Source organism: Zalophus californianus, chromosome 6 (assembly GCF_009762305.2).
Source record: "Zalophus californianus isolate mZalCal1 chromosome 6, mZalCal1.pri.v2, whole genome shotgun sequence".
Classification (NCBI taxonomy): domain Eukaryota; kingdom Metazoa; phylum Chordata; class Mammalia; order Carnivora; family Otariidae; genus Zalophus; species Zalophus californianus.
Genome location: NC_045600.1, coordinates 59,345,214 through 59,368,463, shown reverse-complemented (window position 1 = coordinate 59,368,463; position 23,250 = coordinate 59,345,214). Strand labels below are relative to the sequence as shown.

At 32.3% G+C, this 23,250-nt stretch overlaps 1 protein-coding gene and 1 non-coding gene across 10 annotated transcripts in view; both read left to right on the top strand.

Moving 5' to 3' along the window:
• MIPOL1 (mirror-image polydactyly 1) overlaps positions 1–23,250 on the top strand; it is a 353,484-nt gene that overhangs the window by 43,751 nt on the left and 286,483 nt on the right. For 5 of the 9 annotated variants that reach the window (XM_027572040.2, XM_027572045.2, XM_027572047.2 and 2 more), the window contains exon 1: positions 20,066–20,119. In XM_027572040.2, coding sequence (XP_027427841.2) covers positions 20,092–20,119 — 28 coding nt within the window. In that variant the 5' untranslated portion in view covers positions 20,066–20,091. Of the gene's footprint in view, positions 1–3,197; positions 3,280–3,643; positions 3,766–4,641; positions 4,716–9,437; positions 9,577–10,149; positions 10,229–20,065; positions 20,120–23,250 lie in introns of those variants that run through there. The other 4 variants (XM_027572042.2, XM_027572044.2, XM_027572046.2 and 1 more) reach the window with 2 other exon arrangements.
• Positions 17,852–18,009, top strand: LOC113910660. The gene has a single exon (XR_003516162.1). It is a non-coding gene; the product is annotated as a small nucleolar RNA SNORA62/SNORA6 family (small nucleolar RNA).

Genomic DNA, 23,250 nt, shown 5'->3' with positions numbered 1-23,250 from the left:
CTCATATTTCCAACTCTATAACTCTGTGCTGCATTCTAGGGAGTTTCTTCCCTTTTGCCATCAAGTCATTAATTTTCATTTCCAGCGTTTTCTATTTTCACTTCATCTATTGTTTCAACTTCAGTGAACATATTTCTCATTTCTGTGATTTCTACTTCGTCCTTTTTAATATCTATCCATGCTTATTTTATAGCTGCCCACTTGTATTTAATAGTTGTTTTGCTTTATCTATCTGGCACTTTAAAAATTATACCTATTTTGAAGATTGATTTCAGATTGCTTTGTTTTCTCTAATTCAAGTGTGAATCCCCACCTCTTTTTTGTACATCTATATTATTTTCTCTTACAACAGATTCTTTCTTATTTTTTTATAGTTTTTTTATGGCTATGAGCTTATTTTCAAGATTTTATCTTGTAAAGGAATCTAGTTCATGACCTACTTTTTTTTCTTCCTTTTAAATTTCTGGCTGGACTATATGATGTCAAGTTGTTATGTTAGTTGCTTGCTTTTAAAGTGAAGATTTGGATTCCTTACCCACCCTGGTGAAGGCTTTTGGTTTTGATCTTGGGTAGTTAACTTTTTCACCTAATTTGGCAGGTGCCTTGTGTCTGGCTAAGATATTGAGCAGGTGGTTGGAGATTTTCTGATTGCTATTTAAGGAAGGGGAAAGTCGGTGTAGTTGAACTTTAACCTTTAAGCCGATTTGGTCTTAACATTTTCATGGACTACTTGGCTTCAAGTCCCACTCTTACTTATGGTTTGATTTTGACATGTGAATGTTTACCTTTCTACCTTTTGAGCTTATCTGTGGTTTAACATTTATTTAAAAATATTTTAGTCATGGGGTGCCTGGGTGGCTCAGTCGGTTAAACATCTGACTCTTGATTTCTGCTCCTGCCATGATCTCAGGGTCATGAGATCAAGCCCCAGGTCTCTCTCTCTCTCTCTGTCCACCCCCCTGCCACTTGCACTCTCCATCTCTCTAAAAATAAAAATAAAAATGTTTTAGTGTTTTAAAGTTTGGAATGGTAGAGTCTATGCACTCCCCTGCCACTTGAGCTCTCCATCTCTCTAAAAATAAAAATAAAATAAAAATGTTTTAGTATTTTAAAGTTTGGAATGGTAGATATCAGGAAGCATTACAGCAAATGCTTAATTGTTTCAATCAGAATGAATTTGGGTTTGCAGTTCCTCAAAATATAGGGTCAAAAAAGAATTAAACTGGGTGTAGGACCTGACCTGTGACTAGCTGTCATTTCACCTTAAAGATTACAGATATATTTATTTCTTTCACTGGTAGAAAGAGTTATTATTTAGTAAAATAGTTTTATTTTAAACATTGTGATGAGGTATAAAATTTACCTAAATTTGTTAGTTCAAGTATAGACTTAACACCTATTAAATGGTGACAAGTGTTGAAATTTTGAGACATGGTGTTATAGTCATTATCAGTATTTCTGCTTATGAATCTTCTGTGTAAGTCATCTTTTTAAAATTATTATGCCTTTACAAAGAAATATGACTGTTCTACAAATGGGAGACATCCCAGGAATAGAAATAAATATTTTGTAAAGTAAAATTAGAGACGATTTCAAATTTATATAGTTATGACTCCAGCAAATGATAAACTTTGTTACTTACATTGCAAGTCAGTAAGTAGCAGTAGCTAACTAGGATGTTGCTTCAGGGTACAGATGGCCTGTAAGTAGCTTGATGAGGAAAATGTTTGCTAAAGGTGACAGAGTGTACCTACCCTATTTCCCATATGCGCTAGGTCATTGGAAGCATAAGGTCTTAGCTTCAGGAAGTTGTTAAATTTAAGGTCAGGGAGTAATTCCAAAGCATTTTAATAAATAAAGTACATATCCCTTAGCCGATAATATTTTCTTTTCAGTTCCTGCATGCTAAGATGAAATTTGTAGGCTTTTCTCTAGGCAAAATGCAGTATAGGATCCATGTGGGGTGTGAGTATATATATTTGTGAAAAATGTGCAGTATCTGTTGCATGATATATTGTGTGTATATATATCAGGCATGAGATTGATGGGGTTTTGATAACACTTGTATAAAATGGAACACTCATTGCTGGTCCTGTGAAAGATTATTTAATGGCTTTTGCTAGCAAGTAAAAAACTGCTGTATATTCTGTTTTATAAAAATTACAATGTGTATTTTAAACTATTTATTATGGAAAACTAAATGTACAAGAGTAGAGAAACAATAATGAACTCCTATGTACGCACTGTGCAGCTTCGACAATTGTCCTTCATTATTCATGTTAGTAAATCTTGTTTCATCTTATTCTGCCTGCCTTATGAATCCTGCTCACCTTGCCTCCTACTCCCACCCCAGGATGATATATACAAGTTTGTGTTACATACTTCCACTAGGAGGCTTATAATGTTTGATTGCTGTTTTGTAATACTTTGAATATTTATGGCAGTTTTTGGTTTCTCTTCATTTTCTTCTCAGTTTATAAAAGGTTTTCTTACACAATTAGTAGTATAAAATGTCAAATTGTTTATATAGCCATTTTGTAGTAATCAACACATCGTAGAGATGCAATTTTCTTGAAAGAAGTGAAAGTCTTACATCTTTAAGTGAAAAATCTTCAGTGTTTTTTGAAAAATGTCTTTAAAAAATTAAAATCATACCGCTTAATTTATTAAATACTTTAGAACAGTGTACAATTGTATTACAATTAATTTTGTAAGTAATATTTTTAATTCAGTTGATTTGCTATTTAGGAATTTTTTTAAAATGTGTTTTCTAAAACAGATTTTTAGTGAACATGGACTTCTGATTCTAAGAAACTATATAGTACGATGAAGAAAAGAGTGCAATACTTACATATAATTTATAGTGTAAATTATAATTTTAAAAGCAAGAAGAACAAAAGTGTTTCTTGAAGGAAATTGCTACATATAGTTTGGCTTATATTTTTCTTTTCATACTGTATTTTTATTATTTTATTATTAACTATGGAGTATCTATTTTAGAACCATATTCTTACTACTTACTTTTCATTAGTGAAAACATTTAGTAAGAATGACTCTTAAGAAATTACGTGAGCTTTTGCAGTTCTTCAGATAAAGGAGATTGATAGCTGTGACTTCCTAGAATTTGAAAAAGAAATTAGCTGTAAGCCTTATGTTTATTTTACTGTTTAAAGATTTTGTGTAATTGTATTTTGCAGCCTAGAAGTCGTCTTTAACCTCCCAATTTGAAAAAGCAAAATGCATAGTTTGCATGCAGCACTGTCCATTGAGAATGATTAGGTACTCTAACTTTAGTGAATGTTGTAAACATTTATTAATTATACAACATATGAATTGCTTTTAAGTGTTCAAAACACCAAAGTACGACTGTTGTTATTGAAATATGTTGATTTTCATATATGTGCCTGTATTTGTTAATGTCTCTTAGTACGAATTATTAAATAGCTTTTTGATAAAATCTGTTACTAGTCATTATGATGCCTAATGAATTAATTAAGACTTTATGTGGTTATTTTTACTTTATTTTAGAAAGACATTTTCTGATAGCTGTTATTTCATTTGATTTCAAGTGGCTGCTCATACCAGTTGTCATTGTAGATTGATTTAACTTGCTCTTATACTTTTTTACCTTTGATATGCCAAGAACTTCAGTTGGTTGTGTGGAAATACAAGCCTTTGTGTGAAGGAGTAGATAATTGCATCAGAACCTGGCACCCACATGAATCTTACGAAAACAGGCTGTTTGTTCCCTAGAGAAACTATTCTGTAAGCTGACTTTGTTTTTATATTCTGTTCTGTGGTAGATTAAGTGATTTAGTTTAGTTTGGCCTAGGGCAAAACGTTTCAGGATATTTTAGAAAATCCTATATCTGATTAGCTCTCTGAAAATAATACTAGTTTTAAAGTTTTGCTTTTTAAAAATTTATCAGTAGACTATGCAATGCCATTTCTGTTATCAAAGTGTCATTTGTAACTGGCACTGAAAACAATCGCAGTGTTCCAAGTGGTATATTGTTTTGCCCTCAAAGTTTTAAAAATGTGAGAGTCATTTATTTTAAACCAAATATTTATTTCTTCTTAATTTGACGTCCTTCTATGACCTTCAGTGATGAGGAGTAATTTATCTTTTTTGATAGTAATTTCTTGATTACTAAAGCATATAACACAGGGGAACTATGTGAGACATACAATAGTCATAGGAAAAGTTATTTTCATTATAAACTTTTAAACCTTAAAATCCTGAACACTACTTGTGTAACTCTTAGGAAACTCATTTATTTTAAACTTTTCAAAAAAAAATTCCTACCATATAGTTTAATTTTAACTTTTCACTCTACTGAAGCCAAGCAAGCAAGTAAACAACCATAATAAAGTATAATTATAAAAGATTAATTAGGCAATAATTCAGAGTTTCAAGGGAGTCGTAAAAATTATGTCCTTTATTCATTTTAGGTCTCTCAGGTGTAATAGTTACAAATAGTTTCAACAAAAAATTTCCAGTTCAATTAAAAGGTTATTAATAAATATTAAGTTAAAAATAATACCTGCACGTGTTTAAAAAATCAAATTATACAAATAGATATAAAATGAAATAAAATACTTCCTTCTCTCATTCCTCAATATCCCTACCTTAACTCTTAGGTCCTTTTTTTAGAGTAACCACTGGTAATAATTTGCTGTGTATTTGCTACACCTATTCGAGCATGTATGCATATGTAAGTATAATTTTACATTTCTCTCTATTTTATTGTAGTTATGTTTTGTACCTGCATTGTTTTGGCTAAAGACATATTTTGGGTAGGAAATGTATATGTCTTATTCATCATTTTATATCTATCTCCTAGAATAATGTCTGACACGTAATATATAAGTGCTTACCAATTGCTTGTTGAAAGAATCTTCCACACATAGTACATGTATGCGTTTATATGGTACAAACTTTATAGATTTGTTTTATGATTATACCACATTTTATATTACCAGTTTTCTGTTGATGAACATTTATGTTAGGTCTGTTTTCTGCTAGTCATTGATCCATCCATCCATCCACCTGTCTGTTCATCAAATATATACTGAGTACTTAACTGTATGCCAAACACCTTCTAAGAAAGCAGATGAAGGAATAAATCCTGGGCTCTGCTTGCATGTAACTGACATATACATAGTTGATTGAGATATATCAAAAATAATGAAATAAAACCTAACCAAATTAGTTTCATGAAGGCAGTAGTGTAGATAATATGAGCGAGGAGTTTCTACTTTAGGAGGATGGCCAGGCAAATGAAATAAAGACAGACAGACTAAATGATGCAAAAAATAGTTGAGAGAGCCAGAGAAGAGAATTCTAGGCAGAGGAACTAGTAAGTATAAAAACTCTGAGGCAAGAATAAGCTTGGTAACTTCAAGAAACAGGAAGAAATCCAATATGACTAGAGCATATTTTCTCTTACAAATAAATACGGCTTCAGTGAGTGTCTTTATACATAAAAAATATATTTTACATATTTTTCTAAATACTTTTGTAGTAAAACTGAGAGATTAAATAGTATATGTATTTTACATTATGATAGTTATGGAATGGGACCTCTTTTATCCCTTATCCTTTCTCCTTAAACCTCTTCTAGCTTTCTCTGGCTCTGAAGAACTTGGGTTGTCTAGAGCATGGTAGGGAATGGGCTGTGACATGAGGCACAGTGAGTGAAAGAAATTCTTTTTGGAAGAGAATGTGCTGGGAACTGTGAATGTTTGAGAGACTTTTGTCTAATAAGATGAAAATCCAGTAGTGGAACATATGCATATATTGTGTATGTTGAGTTATGTGATAAAATATTTGGCTCTGAGAAATACAGTGCTCTCCTTTTGCCTTTTAATGAAATCATTTCAATGCAGAAATTATCTCTACTTTCACAACTAGCAAATAGAAAATTCAGAGTTTTTTAGTTATTACTGGATACGAGGCAGTATTACAGACGAGTCCTAGTTTGACACTATTGGATTCAATTTATAAAAATTTGTGATTATAAAGATGTGTTATGAAAAAAATGCCATTAACCGAAGTCAGTCAAAAACCTTTGCTATAATACGGCTTTTGTGGAAGAAGGCAGGAAGGGCATCTCCTATTTAAAATAAGTTTTTAAAAATCCTGGGTATTGTTACATTGGTGAATCCCATTTTTAAATAAAATGGCTCTCTATCAAAAAGGCATTGTTTTTTTTTTTAAGATTTTATTTATTTATTTGACAGAGAGAGACACAGCAAGAGAGGGAACACAAGCAGGGGAAGTGGGAGAGGGAGAGGCAGGCTTCCCGCAGAGCAGGGAGCCTGATGCTGGGCTCGATCCCAGGACCCTGGGATCGTGACCTGAGCCAAAGGCAGACACTTAACGACTGAACCACCCAGGCGCCCCAAAAAGGCATTGTTTTAATTTTAAAGGAGAAATGTCAAAATCACTTAAAATTTTTTAGGCAGATTAGAAATTTTAGACTGGTCAAAGAACACATTTTGTTTCATGAGGTGTTTTACTGCTGAGTAAACAGAGTCAAGTCACATTTGAGATCATAGAGATGTTTGTTTAAATTTTTTCAACCTTCATTTTTTTTGATAGGGTGAAGGTAGGAAATTTTGGCCGATACATTCAGATTCCCATGTACCTAGAGAGAGAAGGGGGTATGAGGTTTCCTTAATTATTATTTATTTTTCCTTTTTTCTATGTAATAAGACCATTTCCTTTGAAAATTAAAAACAACTTGAAGGAATGAGGTTAGGAATCTGTGATGGAGAAGATCTTAATTTAACAGATGCTAAGGTGGTATGTTCTGTCTATTATATTAAAGATTTTTTTCATCTTTTTTTAACCTAGGTAATTTTTTCCAGCAAAACTTATAAACAACCTTTAGTTGGAAATCGATTTTATTTTGCTATCTGAACCTGGTATACATTAGTAATGATAAAGCAATTAACATATATTTTGTCTGTGGTGTAAGTATTTTGATTAATAGGAGGCTAATTTAACTGGTGTCTACTATAAAATTCTCCAGCTAGTTTTAACATGAATATATAATTTTTAATTAAAACAAGTTCTTGATACCAAATCTTTAAGGTGAGTGTAAGGAAAGGAATTAGTATTTTATTAGTCTTATCTTTTGTCCTAAAATGAATGAGTATAAAATATGTTGCATTTTTACAGAAATCTTCTATTCCTTTTATGACATGTAGATATATAAGTTGTAATTATTTGAATCATTAGAACATCTAATTTTTGCTTGACAATATGCAAATGTGCCATTAAATCTGTTTTTTAAGATTTTTCCAGTTTAATGTCTGAATCCAAATTCATAAAGAGTTGGAAAAATGAGATGTCTGAGCTATAGGATTCACAGGGATTTCATATGAAGCCTATTTAATCAGGATAACACTGTTATTAATATTCATAATGTCAGCTGGAACACAAATGACAGACTATGGGGCCTAAAAATTTTACTTGGTGAATTTATTAAAAGTAGCTTAAAAAATTAATGGAATTTAACTAAAGTTGGTGAATATGAAAATCTTGTGTTAGCAGAAAAAAAATCTCTATTAGAACTTTCTTTAAGACCATTTTGCATTGATGTCTTTTGACAGATTTCATTGGTACTTAAAGAAGAAAGATGCATGAATGGTCATTTAAGAGGATTTAAACACATTGGCACATTAATTTTTACATGAATAATAAGTACTTTCCAAAAGCAATTAACTTACAGTGTACAAGATATGAATTGAAAAATAAGACTGTGACATCAAGGGCAAAGCAAATGTGCTGTACATTTTAAACTTAGTGGCAGGACTTTTTAATATTTTGGTTTATTTTATTTTTATAGTTTAGATAGGATGTGACTTAGAATATGGTCATTTTAATACATTTGAAAGCATATTAGAAGAGCAATAATGCTTCCTCCCTCCACAAAAATATCGGTAGTATTAAACATCCTCTGCAGGTATTGTTTGCATTTATTGGAGAATTAAGCATTTGTTGTGCTGTTGGTAATATCTGAGAATATATTCAGTTTTATAGACAGTCAAAAGGATGATTCTGATTGGATTTCGTGATTCAAATACTTATGTCTTAACATAGATTTGTTGATTATAGCATAACTTAAATGTATAATAAATAAGCTTCTTAAAGTTTAGTGTAAGAAGTTTTGTTAAGGTCCATCGGAGTAGTGTACGAGTCAATTTGTTCTGAATTTTAGCCTAAGGAAGTAAAAAGTTGGGAATGGTGTTAAGTAAAACCAGAATGCATTTTATTTTGTGTACCACCTGTTATTCTTTATGTTTCCAAATATGCTCATAATGACATTATACCAGTGCTCTATTTTTTATTATTAACGTTCATTAAAAACAATTAATTTTAGACCATTATGTATAATTAGAATAACACAGTGTTTTGTTTCATATTTTTCAGAGATTATTTTTCATGAAAATTTTCATAATTATGAACAGCATAGTTGATTTGTTATCTGTAACAGTCCACTTAGGGTTTACCGAAGAGAGTATAGGCATTGGCCTGGCAGTCCAGACGGCTACTAGAAGTTTCACTTGTAGCCTGTCAGTGTTATATGTGAGTGATTTTGTTTCATTAGACACAATAGATATTGCCTGGTATGTTTTGGGACTCATATTCAGAGTTGATTAGAAAAAGCATTAATAACCAGGTGTGTAGAAATGATCACAGTATAAGCTATATGTTAATTTTTCTGTATAAGGTATGAAATCAAATTGATATATTGGTTATTATTATATTTTCTAGTAACTTTTTAAAAAGTTAGATTTTGGGGAAGTGGTTTTTGTTTTGTTTTTTGGCTCTGAGATATTCACTTACATGCCCAGGAGAGGGCAGCATTTTACTATATCAGGCTCCTAAAAGAATTAGCCCTGCTTAGACTGTCAATGTTTCTTGTAATTACTCCCAGTATATTTGTTGCTTGCTTATGAATTAACTTGCATTTATGGAACTAAATCATTTCAATCATTTAATTACACCTGAGGAGCTGAACTATAATTGCTTGCTTCCAACTAGGATCTGATATGGCTTGAGCAGTATTAATTTGGTGTTTACTTTTCTGAGTGCTAAAAGCATTAAAATGATTGTGCAATGGGATTACATTTTACTAATTGCTGGCATTCATTAGCTGGGTAAATGATGAGGAAGAGTGACTGTATATTGCAGAGGGATAAAATTATGGTTTTAAATAGTATATTACTAAGCACATTAAGGCCTGTAAGACATGTTTTAAAATACTCCAGAGGTTATTAAAGACTGTATTTTCTACATGTCTTGCTGTATGAATCTCTTATTAAAAGACTGAAATTATTATTAACCTTTTTGGGCAATATGTAGGGAAATGGCTTCATTGACTGGGACATATTTCTTTGATATTAATAACTTCCTATATTTTCAGCTAATCCAAAAGTAAATGAGGAACTTAGAAAAAGATTGCCAACTCCAGATCAACATATTTAGAGAAAATTGGAAAAGGAGAAGCTTACTACAGCTTTATTTGAGGACTTTTTAAAAGAACACAGAGTTCTAGCTGTGAGGTAAATCAAATTTTATTCTCCTTAAAAAGCATACCAAGAAAAAAAAAACCATTGCATAGGTTTTGTCGTGTTTATTATGAAAACAAATGGAAGACAAATATCAATAATTCCATAAGTTAGTAATAGTCATGTTTTTTAAAAAATTTGCATAGTATTTTAAAATTATTTTTACAAGTATAAAATGTTTTATATAAAAATATACATTGTAAATTCAAATCAATAAATTTGAAATTTTTGGTATTAAGTTTATGACATAGAATATAAATTTTATTAAATTGTTGGAGTTAGAAAAAACTTAAGTTGAATAAAATAAATAGTTCTCTAACCTAAGGAGCAAGAATGTCTAGAAGTTCAACCTGAACTGTATTTACTAAAATGTAAGTGTGAAAGAAAGAATCTTTCTCTGAGTAAAAAGATTTAATTTCACCTGTTGAAATATACAGTTAATAGTCCCATTATAAATGTTTTAGAAAACCATTTATCCTGTAAATTCTCTGTTAAACAAAGGTAAGGTTTAGGTGTGTTCTGATATATTGTTTTAAGTTTATTTATCTAGAGTTGGCTTTATTTTAGCTTCAAATCTTGGAGCAAAAACCAGAGACATTGCCAGAGCAAACAAGAACAGAAGTACAAATGGAGGACTGGTCAAAAGGTAAGGACTTTCAAGGTATTAATACCAAACCCCAGGTGTTGTGCTAGTTCAAGGCACTGAATGAAGTGTGTTTGTTCTAACCAATATATTAGATGGAGGCAGACAAGCACGCACACACACACATACAAAGAAGGAGGCACACACAAAGAGACACAAAGAAAGACACACAGAGAAAGAGAAACACACAGAGGAAGAGATACTGAGAGAGAAGGGGAAACAGAGATGCAGGATGAGAAAGAAACACACACACACACACACACACACAAAGTGATCGAGAGAGGAGATTGAGAGAATTACTGGGAGAGAGATGCATACAGAGGGCCACACTCAGAGAAAGAAACACAAACAAAGAGAGACACAGACACGGAGGGAGAAACGAAAGTCATAGAGGGAGGCACAGACACACATGTGGATACACACACACACTGGAGATGCACAGAGGAAGATAGAGTAAAAGAACAGTAGAAAGAGACAGAGAGAGACATACGGTGAGAGAGACAGGGAAAAACATACATACACACACACAGGAAAAAAGACACACAGTAAAAAAAGATAAATATACACAGAGAGACACACATACGTGGAGACAGACAGATGCACTCGGAGAAATAGACCAAGACACATTCGGATACAGAGACATATGTGGAGAGAGGTGCATACCAAAAGATGCACTCAGAGACACCCACAGAGAGATGGAGTCAGAGGGGGCCAGAGGTAGAGCGACAGAGACATACAGAGATGTACAGAAGGAGACAGAGAAAGACACTCCCAGATAGAGACAGAGAGAGACATGAAGACAGAATCCCAGACAAGGAGAGAGAGAAAAAAGATGCACGGGCAAAGGGAGAGAACAGCCAGAGATGGAAACACAGTTTAAAAGACACAGACTGAGAGATGGCCTGAAAAGCAGAGGGAGGCAGTGGATAGATAGATAGACAGACAGACACATGTAGATGGGCAGGCAGGTAGGGCACTTCTATCTCCCTACAGAACAAGATACAGAGAGCCATAAAGAGAGAGTTTTAAAAATGTTAGGTTGTTTTAATTGAGGTCTCTTGTAGTAAAATGTTGCAAATTTGGAATCCCTAGGAAGCTAATCATCCTGAATATAGTGTTGCATATAATTGAAGGCCTAAATCTCTATGTACATTGTTTTTATTTCCTCTAAATTTTATATTTAAAAATTAGATTATTACCGAAATATTGCACACATCTCTCCCTTTTTTTGATTTCCCCCTCCCCCAACAGGGTTCTTCTTCCACCATATATCAACCACATGGTTACCTTTCTCATAAGGTTAAAGGCCATTTTGGGGTACTATTCTATCATCATTTTATTAAATAAGTTATAGTTACAGATTCTTTCGAATTATAGGAAGATGCTCTGCTTTCTGAGTATACTTTTTTTCCGATTTCTGCATTTGTTTTTGATTTCCATACTGTTAGAAATTTTTTTTTGCAGTTTCTGCCTACCATTAGCAAGCTTTCTCTTCTCATTTGTGATTCTAGGCTGCTTGTTATGAGTTTAGAATACAGGTAACTGATTGAATTACGTACAAAGTAATAGCAAGTAATATCTGAGTAAGGTAGTTTATAGGTATTTAATTCAAAGTTTATGGTTTTAGTGAATGGGCTTTATGACACTTAATTTCTGTCTCCTTTCTTTATATTCAAATTTGTACTGGTGTGAAGCTGGGAACTAATTTTTTGTAGCTGTTTTTATTCATTTATGCAAATAAACAACATTCTTCTTTTCAAGGGTTCAAAGCAGTTTTACTTAATTTATGTACAATAATAAGAAAAGAGGAAGTAAATAATGATGCCCCTGTTATTTATGTTCCCTATTCAGAGGTCACATTGCTATGGAAGTCATGTTGTTCAAATTATAGACAAAAGGATCTCTACGGAACCAAAGGAATTATTTTTAATATATCTAAAGCTACAGGCTGTGGAGGAAATACTTCTCATAAGTATAGAATGACCAGGAAAGAAGTTAAGCAAGGGAGCTGCTGAAGCTCTAGGACACTTACAGAAAGGAAGGTTTTAGGGCTAAAGACATAGAGGCATAAATAGTTTGCAGAAGGCACAGACTACAATAGACGTGACTGAAACATCATTAAGAAAATTTGCATTTTTACAGACTTTTTTTGTTTTACATCAGAAATAGGAATAAGATATTCCTTTATATAAAGGGCCTGTTAATGAAACACTGAGAAATAAAATTAAATAGGTAAATGTATCTTTTGAGTTTTGTTATATAATTGATATGTTTAAAATCTCACATGGTCATTGCCTTGACATCAAGGTTTGCAGGATTTATCTTAAAACACAAATTGCTTCAAAGGTCTGTCTTAAACTAATATTCATAGTCTGCTTGGAAAATTAATTATTTTAATTAATATTATTTTACTTACTTTTTTTAAAGAAATGGAGCTAACTAAAAACTTGTATTATACCAGACAGGCCTTTGTGTCACCTTACACATTTTATTATAAGGAGTGCTAAAGTGGCTCTTCTTTTCCTAGCTTTATTGTAGAAACATTGCTGAAATATTTGAAGTCCGAGTTGATGAGGTATATAATGTGAACAGATAAAACCATTTACTTTTTTTTTTTGTCATTATTGGCAGTTTAGAAAATGTAAAGCTGTGATTGGTAGGTAGGACGGGTGAGGGCATCTACAAAACGTGGCCAGGTTTCTTGAAGAGTTGTTTTTACTCTAAGTGGAGGACATTTCAAGTTGTTGGAAGCAATATGTGAGTGAATCAACATGTGTTGCCAAGTGAGCATTGGTAACATCTTCTGGTTTCTTAAGAAGTAAATGATGTTTTTTACCCTTTTGTGAAAACTTTGTCAGGGTTTTTCTTGTTTCTGCCTTTTCAGAAAAAAGAAATGAAATGTTATAATCAAAGGATGTATGTAAAGTTAGCCCCCCAGCGTGAGTTGTTATGTGATTGGTTGTTGAGCCCTTCTAAGCATTTACTTATTTATTTACTTAACTATGTAAGAAAAAAGGCATGAGGATCATAAGTCTCTGTAATTCTTTGGAATAGTATGATAATTTCTGGATATCTCTTATTAAATTTTGGTGATTTTTATTAAACTAGCAGACACATGGTTTAGTTGTTTATTTATAGTGCACAACAGTCCACTGAAAATACCTTACATATTTATAAACAAACATGTCTGCCACAAGTATACATATCTACGATAATATGGGGAAAAATGACGTCCGGACGCCATTTAAATTTAGAATATGGTGAAACTTATTTAAATTTAGAACCTTTAGGGGTCAGTGTTCCCTAAGAAAGGTTAAAAAAGGTTACTGTGCCTACCCAAATTAAATATTAAATCTACTGTATTTTAAATATTTCTTACCAAATGAAGGCAAGAAATGGTAAAAATCATATAGCTTGAAGAAGCTTCAGACAAAAACCTTTGAATTTTGTGAGTGATTATGATATATGATTTTTAGGTTTACTATTTTAGGGAATTGTATTTAATATGTAGTTTTAACATAGTTATTTTTACTTATATATATTATCTCAATTTAGATATGAATCATGTGTTTTTAAACTATTTTCTTTTAAGCTTACAAAGCAAACATGATTCTAAATCTGTACTCATTTAAAACTTGAAATGAAAAACCGCTGCTAGAAGTGCCTCGAGTCCTTTCATATTGTAGTTTACTGGAGGCTAGCAAATATTTTAAAAATCTTAACTTATTGAATTTAAGTAAAAAACAACTGTCTTCTTTACTTTAGAATTAGACTAACAATTATCTTTTATCACCATGATTCTGATTGTTTTTCTGCTAAGCAAAATAAATAACTAAAACCCAGCAAAAGGTAACTTGTCAGCGATTTGTTAGTTTCTTATTGAGTCAGAATACTGTTTATTTTTGCTTGGCATTTGGAACCTCTGTGCCACCATCAGCTTCTTTTATTATTGGTTCATCTATCTTTCTGTCTTTTCACAAAGTATGTGTTCTTTTTACCTTTTGTCCATCTGTTATTCTGTAATTGATTATATCTAAAACTATTGCATGGTTTGCAACCATTTTATAAGGGGAGACATCTTTAGAAATGCTATAGAAAAACATCTACCATGCTTTTAAATGTCTGATCATTGTGACTAAAATATGAGTGTAGAATCTCATGTCATTTTCAAAAACTTTCTTTTTAAAGCAGAGAAGAAGGAAATGAATGGTGAGTTGCACAGAATGGCCATCCATTTCTACCAGCAAGATAGCTGGTAGAAAAAAAGAGATTCCTAGGCATTATGATTAGACCCTGCTTGAAATTCAGCATTTTGAAATCTAGATAATTAATCATTCCCTGCTAAATTACAGGATTTGAATTATATTTAATAATTGGCTTTCTATTAAGTAATGATATATTTTCCTTAAAAAGTATTACAATATGTTTTTGTTTGTTTCATAGCAGAAGGTGAATTTTAGTGGAGAACCAGTGCATTTAATAATTTCAATACAATGTTAAAGTAGAAAGAACACAGGTTTTGGAGCTAGATAGACCTGTGTTTCGGGTTTTTAATCTTCCACTTACTACCTACCTGGCCTTGGGCACAAATTTCATAATTTTAAGCCTGAGTTGTCTTATGTATGGACTAGGGAGATAATTCCTTTAGGACTGTTTTGGAGATTAGGGATTGTGTATGAAAAGCCCACTATAACACCTGGAAAAGGAGATGAGTTTATATAATCTGTATTTCATGTACCAGAATAATTCTTCTCACTAGTGTGGTGGTGATAATGGTTTTTTACAGATGTTTTTAAAAAAAAAAGAGGAAAGAAAAGATTGTTAACATATTTTACAGGACCTAAATAAATGGTAGTGGTGGTTGTCATTTCTGTTCTACCCAGCTGTGAAAGGTAGGTCTATAAAAGAGTTTCAGAACTATTAAGAAACAGAAACAACAGTATTTGAAATGGTTATTATTAGTTTTATAAAAATATTCTTTTCAAATACAATGTTCACAATACCATTAGAAACTTGATTTTTTTCAATGTAGCATAGCTTGTATTTGGTATGTTTATATTTGTTAGAATAGAATATAAAATCAATAATATTTATTTAGGGTAGAATCTAATTTTGTCTGTATTGAAATCCAATTGCAATAAAAATGTTCAGACTAGTGGCACCACACAATGTACCTTTCGTTTCCTTTTGGCAAGTGTGAATTTAAAAATGCATTTTTTATTTTCCATATGCCATATAAGGGTTAAAAAAGAACATGTCTTTGGTCTGATTAAATTTACTATTTATCTCTATAGGACCTAACTTAGTAGGGTGGTGGTAGCTTCTCACACATGGCCATCTAGAATATTTGAGAGAGTGGTTTTAGCACTACTGGCAGCTAGTCAACAAGGATTGATTCATTTACAGAGGAAATGCTAAGGCTACTCTTAAAAAAATGATAGAGGCTCTACTCTTTCATAAAAAAATAAATTTCTCTTATTTTAAATAACTTTATTAAAATCAATGGGATTCTTTGTGTCTTTATTTTTAAGTTTGATATGAATGATTCCATTAACTACTGTTGGCCTCAGTTGCAGAATGGAATGAAAAAAAATTTAAAAGGGCAACTTAAAGTTTTCTAACTGGTTATAAAGTTTATGAGCTGTGTTTTGAGATTCATTGTTTCTGATATGAATAAATCACACTTGTGAATTTATGCCATAAATTGTATTTTTCTCCTTTATTTTTTGGCAATTTTTAAATAGACTTTATTTTGTAGAGAAGTTTGAGGTTCACAACAAAATTGAGAGGAAAGTCCAGAGTTCCCACTATACCCCCTACTCCTTAACCCACCTCCCCCCACAACACACACACACACACACACACACACACACACACACACACAACCTTTCCCACCATCAACATCCCCACCATAGTGGAACATTTGCTACAATTGGTGAACCTACATATAAATTCTGAATAAGGGAAAAAGTTTGCGGGGTAATAGAAGTCTCACCTTCTTTTTTTGTTTTTATTCAAGTGTTTTAAATCAGTTCAGGCTGTACTCTTCGTGTGGAATTCTCACTACACCTTTGGTCCTTCATTTATAAAAATGATAATTATTAAGAAGAATAAGTACAACAAATGGTAATAAATTTCTTTTTTTTAGTAAGTTTCATTCTCCCCCATTATTTCTGTACTATTGGTATGATCCTCTCTTTGTACAACTTGTGACTATTTCTTTGATTTAAGGAAATCCAACTCTACTTTTATGTCTTAAGTTCTATCAAATTTATTTATGGCCATGAAAATATGAATATGTTTTTTTGAAATAGAAAAAAATACCTGAATTTTTCAAAAGTTTTAAATTCTCTGTCCTTAAGATTCTGAGGTCTTTGATAAAAATCCTCATTGATTTCTGGTTATGGCCCTTTCATGCTAGAGCACTTCCTAGAACACATAGTTACAATACAGATCTTAATACAGTATTATTGAATCTTTAATTTTTTTTAGAAATTAGGATTTCATCTTTTTTTTTTAAAGATTTTATTTTTTTATTTGAGAGAGAGAGAATGAGAGATAGAGAACACAAGAGGGAAGAGGGTCAGAGGGAGAAGCAGACTCCCTGCCGAGCAGGGAGCCTGATGTGGGACTTGATCCCGGGACTCCAGGATCATGACCTGAGCCGAAGGCAGTCGCTTAACCAACTGAGCCACCCAGGCGCCCAGGATTTCATCTTATATTTAAGATAACCATTTTGGTCTCCATAGTGGCTATATTTTTCACCTTTAGTGTGATTATTATAAAGTCTTGAGTGTGCATTGGCATTTTGTTGATTTTGGAGATCTGAATCAATATACATTAGTGTATAGACTGAAATTATGGCCATTTACACAGTCGGTCCAGGTTAACTGTAGAGTAACACTGATGTGACTCCATTTACTCACTAGTTTTGGTTATCAGTAAATCAGGTAATTGAATAAAAAATTGGGGGATCACTAAATACTCCCAACTGTGTGTGTGTGTGTGTGTGTGTGTGTGTGTGTGTGTGTGTGTGTACAGAACAACCTAACATCTAGGACATTATTATCTTTTGGGGAGTAGTTTCAGATGCGGTGTTTCTTTTGTTTTTGCCTTTTGTGTTTTTTGTTTTTTCTTGGGGAATATGAAAAAGCAAACAACAAATCAGGCTACAAAATTTTGAAATTTCATAGTCTAAATGACTACATTTAAATATTCTAATTTATAGCTTTGGAGTAAATTCAGTCATTCTTTGCCAAAGAATAAAATTGTGCTGATAGATGTAAATTAAAAGTAACTATTTTTAAAAATCCTATTTAACTTTCATTTTTAATTTTTGAGAGAGTCTAGTCTTCACCTGTGGAAACTTTTTGGTACTTTAAAATCAGCATTCTGCTAGTGGGTGAAAAGTTAAAAGTGATCAGTTCATGTTGATAAAATTATACTTGTTGAGTAGATACTGAATATATTAGTATTTGCTAATTAAGTTTTTTTAATTAAAATTAAATTCTCTTTTTTAATGTAGTTTCACTGGCTGTACCTAGGGTAATTTGTCATACACCAAAACATAGTAATGTTTATTGATTTTGGGCAATTTTAGTTTAGAAATATAATCAAAATTAAGCACATGCACAGTATTAGAGCTTGGAGTTGAGACCTCTGGCTGGCTGAGGAACTGGCAAGTATAGGTAGGTAGTGTGCTACATGAGGGGCAAGTCTTTCGCTAACACCACAAGGGTCTCTGGCCCAATGAGTAGAGTTTGATAGTAATTCTTGCTACAAGTATAAAAAAAAATAAATAAATAATTTAAAAAATTAAGCACAGTATACCCTTATTTCTTTCTTTAATATCTTTTTTATTTCTCCCCCCATTCAGAATTTTCAGGTTGATATTGATCAGATTAGGATAGGTGGGGTTTATTTAGCATTAGTTTTCTTGAACCAACAACATGAATTAGGGGAAATATGGTAGGAAAGATAGAACAAATACTGTAATCTTTAAGGATTCAGGCTTGTGTATAAGCATTTGGAATATGGAGTGTAGAGTATTCTGGATTCTTTCCACAGATTAAATGTATAGAATTTATAATTGGAAAGAATTCCTATTTTAAGATTAGATGTTTTTTGAATTTTTGTTAAAAAATCAAATGTTGCAAATTTGGAGCCACTGAAGCCTTTTACACAATCGTTTTTAAGCATTTAAAGTTAAATGATTTCAGTTTGGCAAATCTGATTGTTTCCTTTTAGAAATCTTCAGTGCCCGTATATTATAGTCAACCAGTATAGAGTTTAAGATCAGGACAAGGCTGCATTAGTCCAGGTAGGAAGACCAAAGACAAAACAAAAATTTTCATTAAAAAGCCAATATTTGATGTCCTGAGAATGCAGAAGAGACTTCCTCTGCATTTTTAACAGGCTGTTTGCTCTCTAAGATGTACTGTATTGGTCTTTTATTACCTTTTTTTTTTTTTTAGGTCTCTTCCCTTTCCCCAAGTCATTTGAAATGAAAACATTAAAAAAAAGTTTTAATTTTTCTCAGACTTTTTTTTTTTTTGCCTCAGGTATTTAGTGCTTTTTGTAAAAAGTTACCAATGTTAACTCTAATATGGGGCTGATGATAGGATAGTATAACTGATGAACGAGGCACTAGTGTAGTAGTCATGGTTGATTGATGAAATGGGAGTCCTCTACCTTTTCCTTTTATGCTTGTGTTTTTTTGGGGGGGGGAGAAACAAATGAATAAAATACACATCATTTGCATAGAAAGTTATGTAATGATGCCATATAGAGTATAATGATTTCCTAAAACCTTGTATTTAAAGTAACCTGAATTACAATGAGAGATAAACAGAATATTTACCCATCCCTTATGAGCTGCTGCTGATATGTAAATTTATTCTTCTACTTTGCACAAATATACTTTTGAGCTACTGCTTAAACACTTTGAGGTCCTTAGTCAAACAGTTTTAATGATGCCTCCAATATTATGAAAGTGTGACATTTGATGAATGTCTCATATAGTTTTGATATCTGGGCACATGTCAACAAAAAAAATTGAACATTGGTTTGTCATGCAACACCTAGATAATTTATAATTTTACTGTTTATATCCATCTTGACATTTTTTATCTGCCAAAGGCAGGTTTCATTTGGAATCTTAATCTGAGATTTATTTGGTGGATCTGGAAATCATAGCTAGGGTTCCCACAGGAAATGGTCCATCTACCAACAGATTAAATGGCAGTCCTACAGTTGTTAGGGGAGCTCTGCATTTAACACACATGCATACTCATTCAGTCAGCACTGTGGAGAAAAATTAAAGTAGTAACCCAGGTTTAGGAACAATGTAGCTAAAAAGTCCCATATTTGCTGAATGACAAAGGGTTATATAGCAGCATTTCATTTTATTATTCGTGCTTGAATTTCTTGTTTGCTCTGTTGAGTCTGCTGACGAATACTAATAAATGCCTGCAACAATCCAGACGAGAGATGCCTGGCAACAAAGCTATGCGGTGGACCTCCCTGATCTTCTCCAGTTCACAACCTGACCTTTTGAAAAATTGGCTGGGCTAAGCTGCAGAATTTGGGTGTAATGGTTATTGTTAACTCCAGCTTTAGGATTTATTAATTTGTGTGATCAAGACTTACCTATACTTCAAAGTTTCAAAAGACCAAACACAATCATCCATCCATTAGAACTAACATTGTGTTTCAGTGATTTCCACTTAGTGTCTGCATGGTGATTCTTCTGTTTTGTTTTTCAGATTTAAAAATGCTCTTAAATAAAATGAAAGGCACAGATGAAGAAAATCTCTTTTTTTCTCTTTATATTTGTTATTAAAAAAGTTAGCGTCCATAAGTGATTTATGAAATTGTCGAACTCGTGGACGGTCGGTATGTGTTCATACTTAACAAACAAAAAATAGATAATTATGAAACCTGTTTTACTTGCTGTGGAAATTTAAGACTTAACCCAGTTCGTTCATATTTTTAATTACTTTATGTAAATTATTTTTACAACACAAATTGAGAAAGGCTGAAAAGGTTAGAAATGTATAGTAGGTAGCCAAATAATTCACAGCATTGAGGCAAAAAGGAATAAAGACTGCCCATGTTAGTTAATAAAATTTTAGGAGAGTTTTCACAATTATTTCAACCTAGATAATATTTGTAATGGTTTAAATAGGATGATACAGGTTTTACGCAGCTTTATGTGATATGCTTATAAGTTAATTAGGTAGCCTAAGCTTTAGGAGATTACACTGTTATACTGTGTTCATGGTCTTCATACAGTGAAGGATGTGGAAATTTAGACTCTGCAACATTATAATAGAACTTAACTTAGTTCTTACACAGAATCTGATCTCTTCCCCAATAGAATGAATATTGATGTGCTCCTGACTATTCAAACTTGATAAAACAAACACTTTTTAAAATCTGGTGTAGTACCACCACTTAAAATAGCTTTTTCATAATCAAACAAATAATAGAATTCCAGTAAAATAATTTTCATGGCTAGCCAGTGGATAATTTGAAATATGATATGCTAAGTCATCAGTTGTCTTAATCACAGATGAAATAACCTCACCACTTCTTTTTGACCTGTTATTCTAAATATGCAACCACGTATAGGAATGTAAAAGATGTCGTTTATTTTGAATGTTGAACCTTCCTATGCAAATGAATAAATTATGTGATATTGGCAGGTTTCCTGATTTTCCAACTTTATAAACTTTTATAAAATCTTACTTCAATATCCGATAGCTATATTCTGCCTCTGCCCCCAATATATTTTTGACTTCTCATTATATACATTACACCTATAGTAGAACTACACAAGATGTTGTATCTGTGTGTGGCTGTGAGCACTTGAAATGTGGGCAATATGTATGTAAACCAATGAAAATGAAAGTTATAGTTCTTTCTTTCTTTTTCTTCTTGCTGTTCAAGCCAAAATATATTAAAAACAGAGAGTATACAGTATCCAAGTGACAAGTTTGCATTTTTAAGTTACCTAATTTCTCGTGACTCCCAAATTAGAATCTCTGAAGGATAAGTGCCTGTGCACTACTAACTATAGTCCTGATTATACCTAATATTGTGCCAATAGAGTGAATGCTTAAATTATGTTGCAGAAACAGGCTATTTAAATTTCTTGTTTTCTTGCTATGGGATTGAATCTACAGAAATATACCATTAAATTTTCTTTCTGTGCAATGAATTTTCTTTCAGGATCTTTTCCTAGTGTCAGGATTTCTAAATTTCGAAGTTCTGATACGTGCTTTATTAAACCATTACACGTTAACTACAAGTTTTAACCTCATTAAATATTTTCTCTTTATTGTATGTTTCTCACTGAATGAGCTAGCATTATATTTATTTTTATATTCATGTCTTTGGATATTTTAATAAGAAATTTTAAATTATATTTTATTGATTGTTTTTATGTTTTAATTTAAAAATCTTTTGCTTTAAAAAAAAAAAACTTTTGCTTTTAGCCAAGCAGAATTTTGCAAATAATAATAGCTAACATTTATTGAGTGTATACTCTTTGCTAACACTTTTCCAAGAAATTATAAAATTTAAATAATTTAATCCTCATAACAACTTTTTGAGATAGGTGCTGTTATTATGTACTTTTATTGGTTGGGAAATTAATGAGGTTAAGTAATTTGCTAAAGGTCATACAGCCATGTGGTGGAGCCAGAATTCAAACCCTGCCGTTTGTCTTTAGCCCATGCACTGTGGTTTTGCTTGGAAGATCTAAATACACCAGTGTTCTACTTGGAAGGTCTAAACTTTTCTCTTGTACACACTCATAGTAGGTGAGACCACTCTGATGTGGCACAAGTTTCTGATGTCTTTTTCTTTTATGTTTGGCAGGGGGTGGGGAAGCCCATGTATGCATCTATGTGGAAAACTAACCCTTCCCCACATAAAAAAGGAAACAGCATTATTTAGTAAAGGAAATAAATAGTATTTGTACACACACACAGATAACCTACATTTAACTTACTTAAGGAATCAGTAGTTATTTGGGGCCACTAACTGATAACTGTTGTTCTGATTATATTGAAACTAATGTTTACTTATAGAAATCCTTAACCATTGAAAAAAAAACATCTTTTGTTTAAAATATGGGACTACTGTAGTAATTACATCATCACATCAAGTTTACGGTCTTATTTAGCAGCAATAAATGTTATATCATTTTGATGTTGCATAATGTAACAAACAATATATAAAAGAAAGAAGCGATAAACATGAGATTTTTGTTCTTTTTATATTTATAAAATCACATGCTATAATATAAGTAATCATCTTTCCTCTCCAAAAAAAGAATTTAAAAAAGTGGTGACCAATTGTGTGAGTAAGCATCAGAGAGCACATTAACAAATTGCCTCCTTTATTGTTCATCTTAGATATAAATGCCCATAAGTAGCACCTGCATCTGAAGGTGCAAGGGATCCATTTATTTGAATGTACTTGCCTACAGTATTTCTATTGCCCTTTTTCTTTTCTGTCCCTGAGCTCTCAGGTAGTTGCCATGTTGCTATTCTGAGTAACCCTGGTAGGATCCCTGGAGACAATTCTAGCTCAACCACTCTGAAGAAACAGCTCTGTAAACAGTATTGACCCCCCCAGGGGACCATCAAATCCGTTTACACAGATACCAGTTGTCACAAACTATTTACAAAGCCAGACAGAACAGAATTTCCCAGCCTTTAAGAATCCCTATTTGATTCTAGCCACCTCCTCACTTCTGTGTAGTAGTTGGGAAATAACAGTTATTTTTGGCCATGAGTCATGATTCGTCAAGTAGCATCAGTTTAACTGAGTGTATTATATATTAACTAATGTACAATTGTCTGGAGAATTGAACTCAAAGGGGATCCTAGAGCTTTCCTTCCTAGGGTAGGAAATGGCATAATATTGTTAATTTTCTAGGCTAAGGAATTGAGAATTTAATAGCAATGCTAGTATTGATATAGTTGACAATACTGATACCTCCAGAAGTAAAGAGA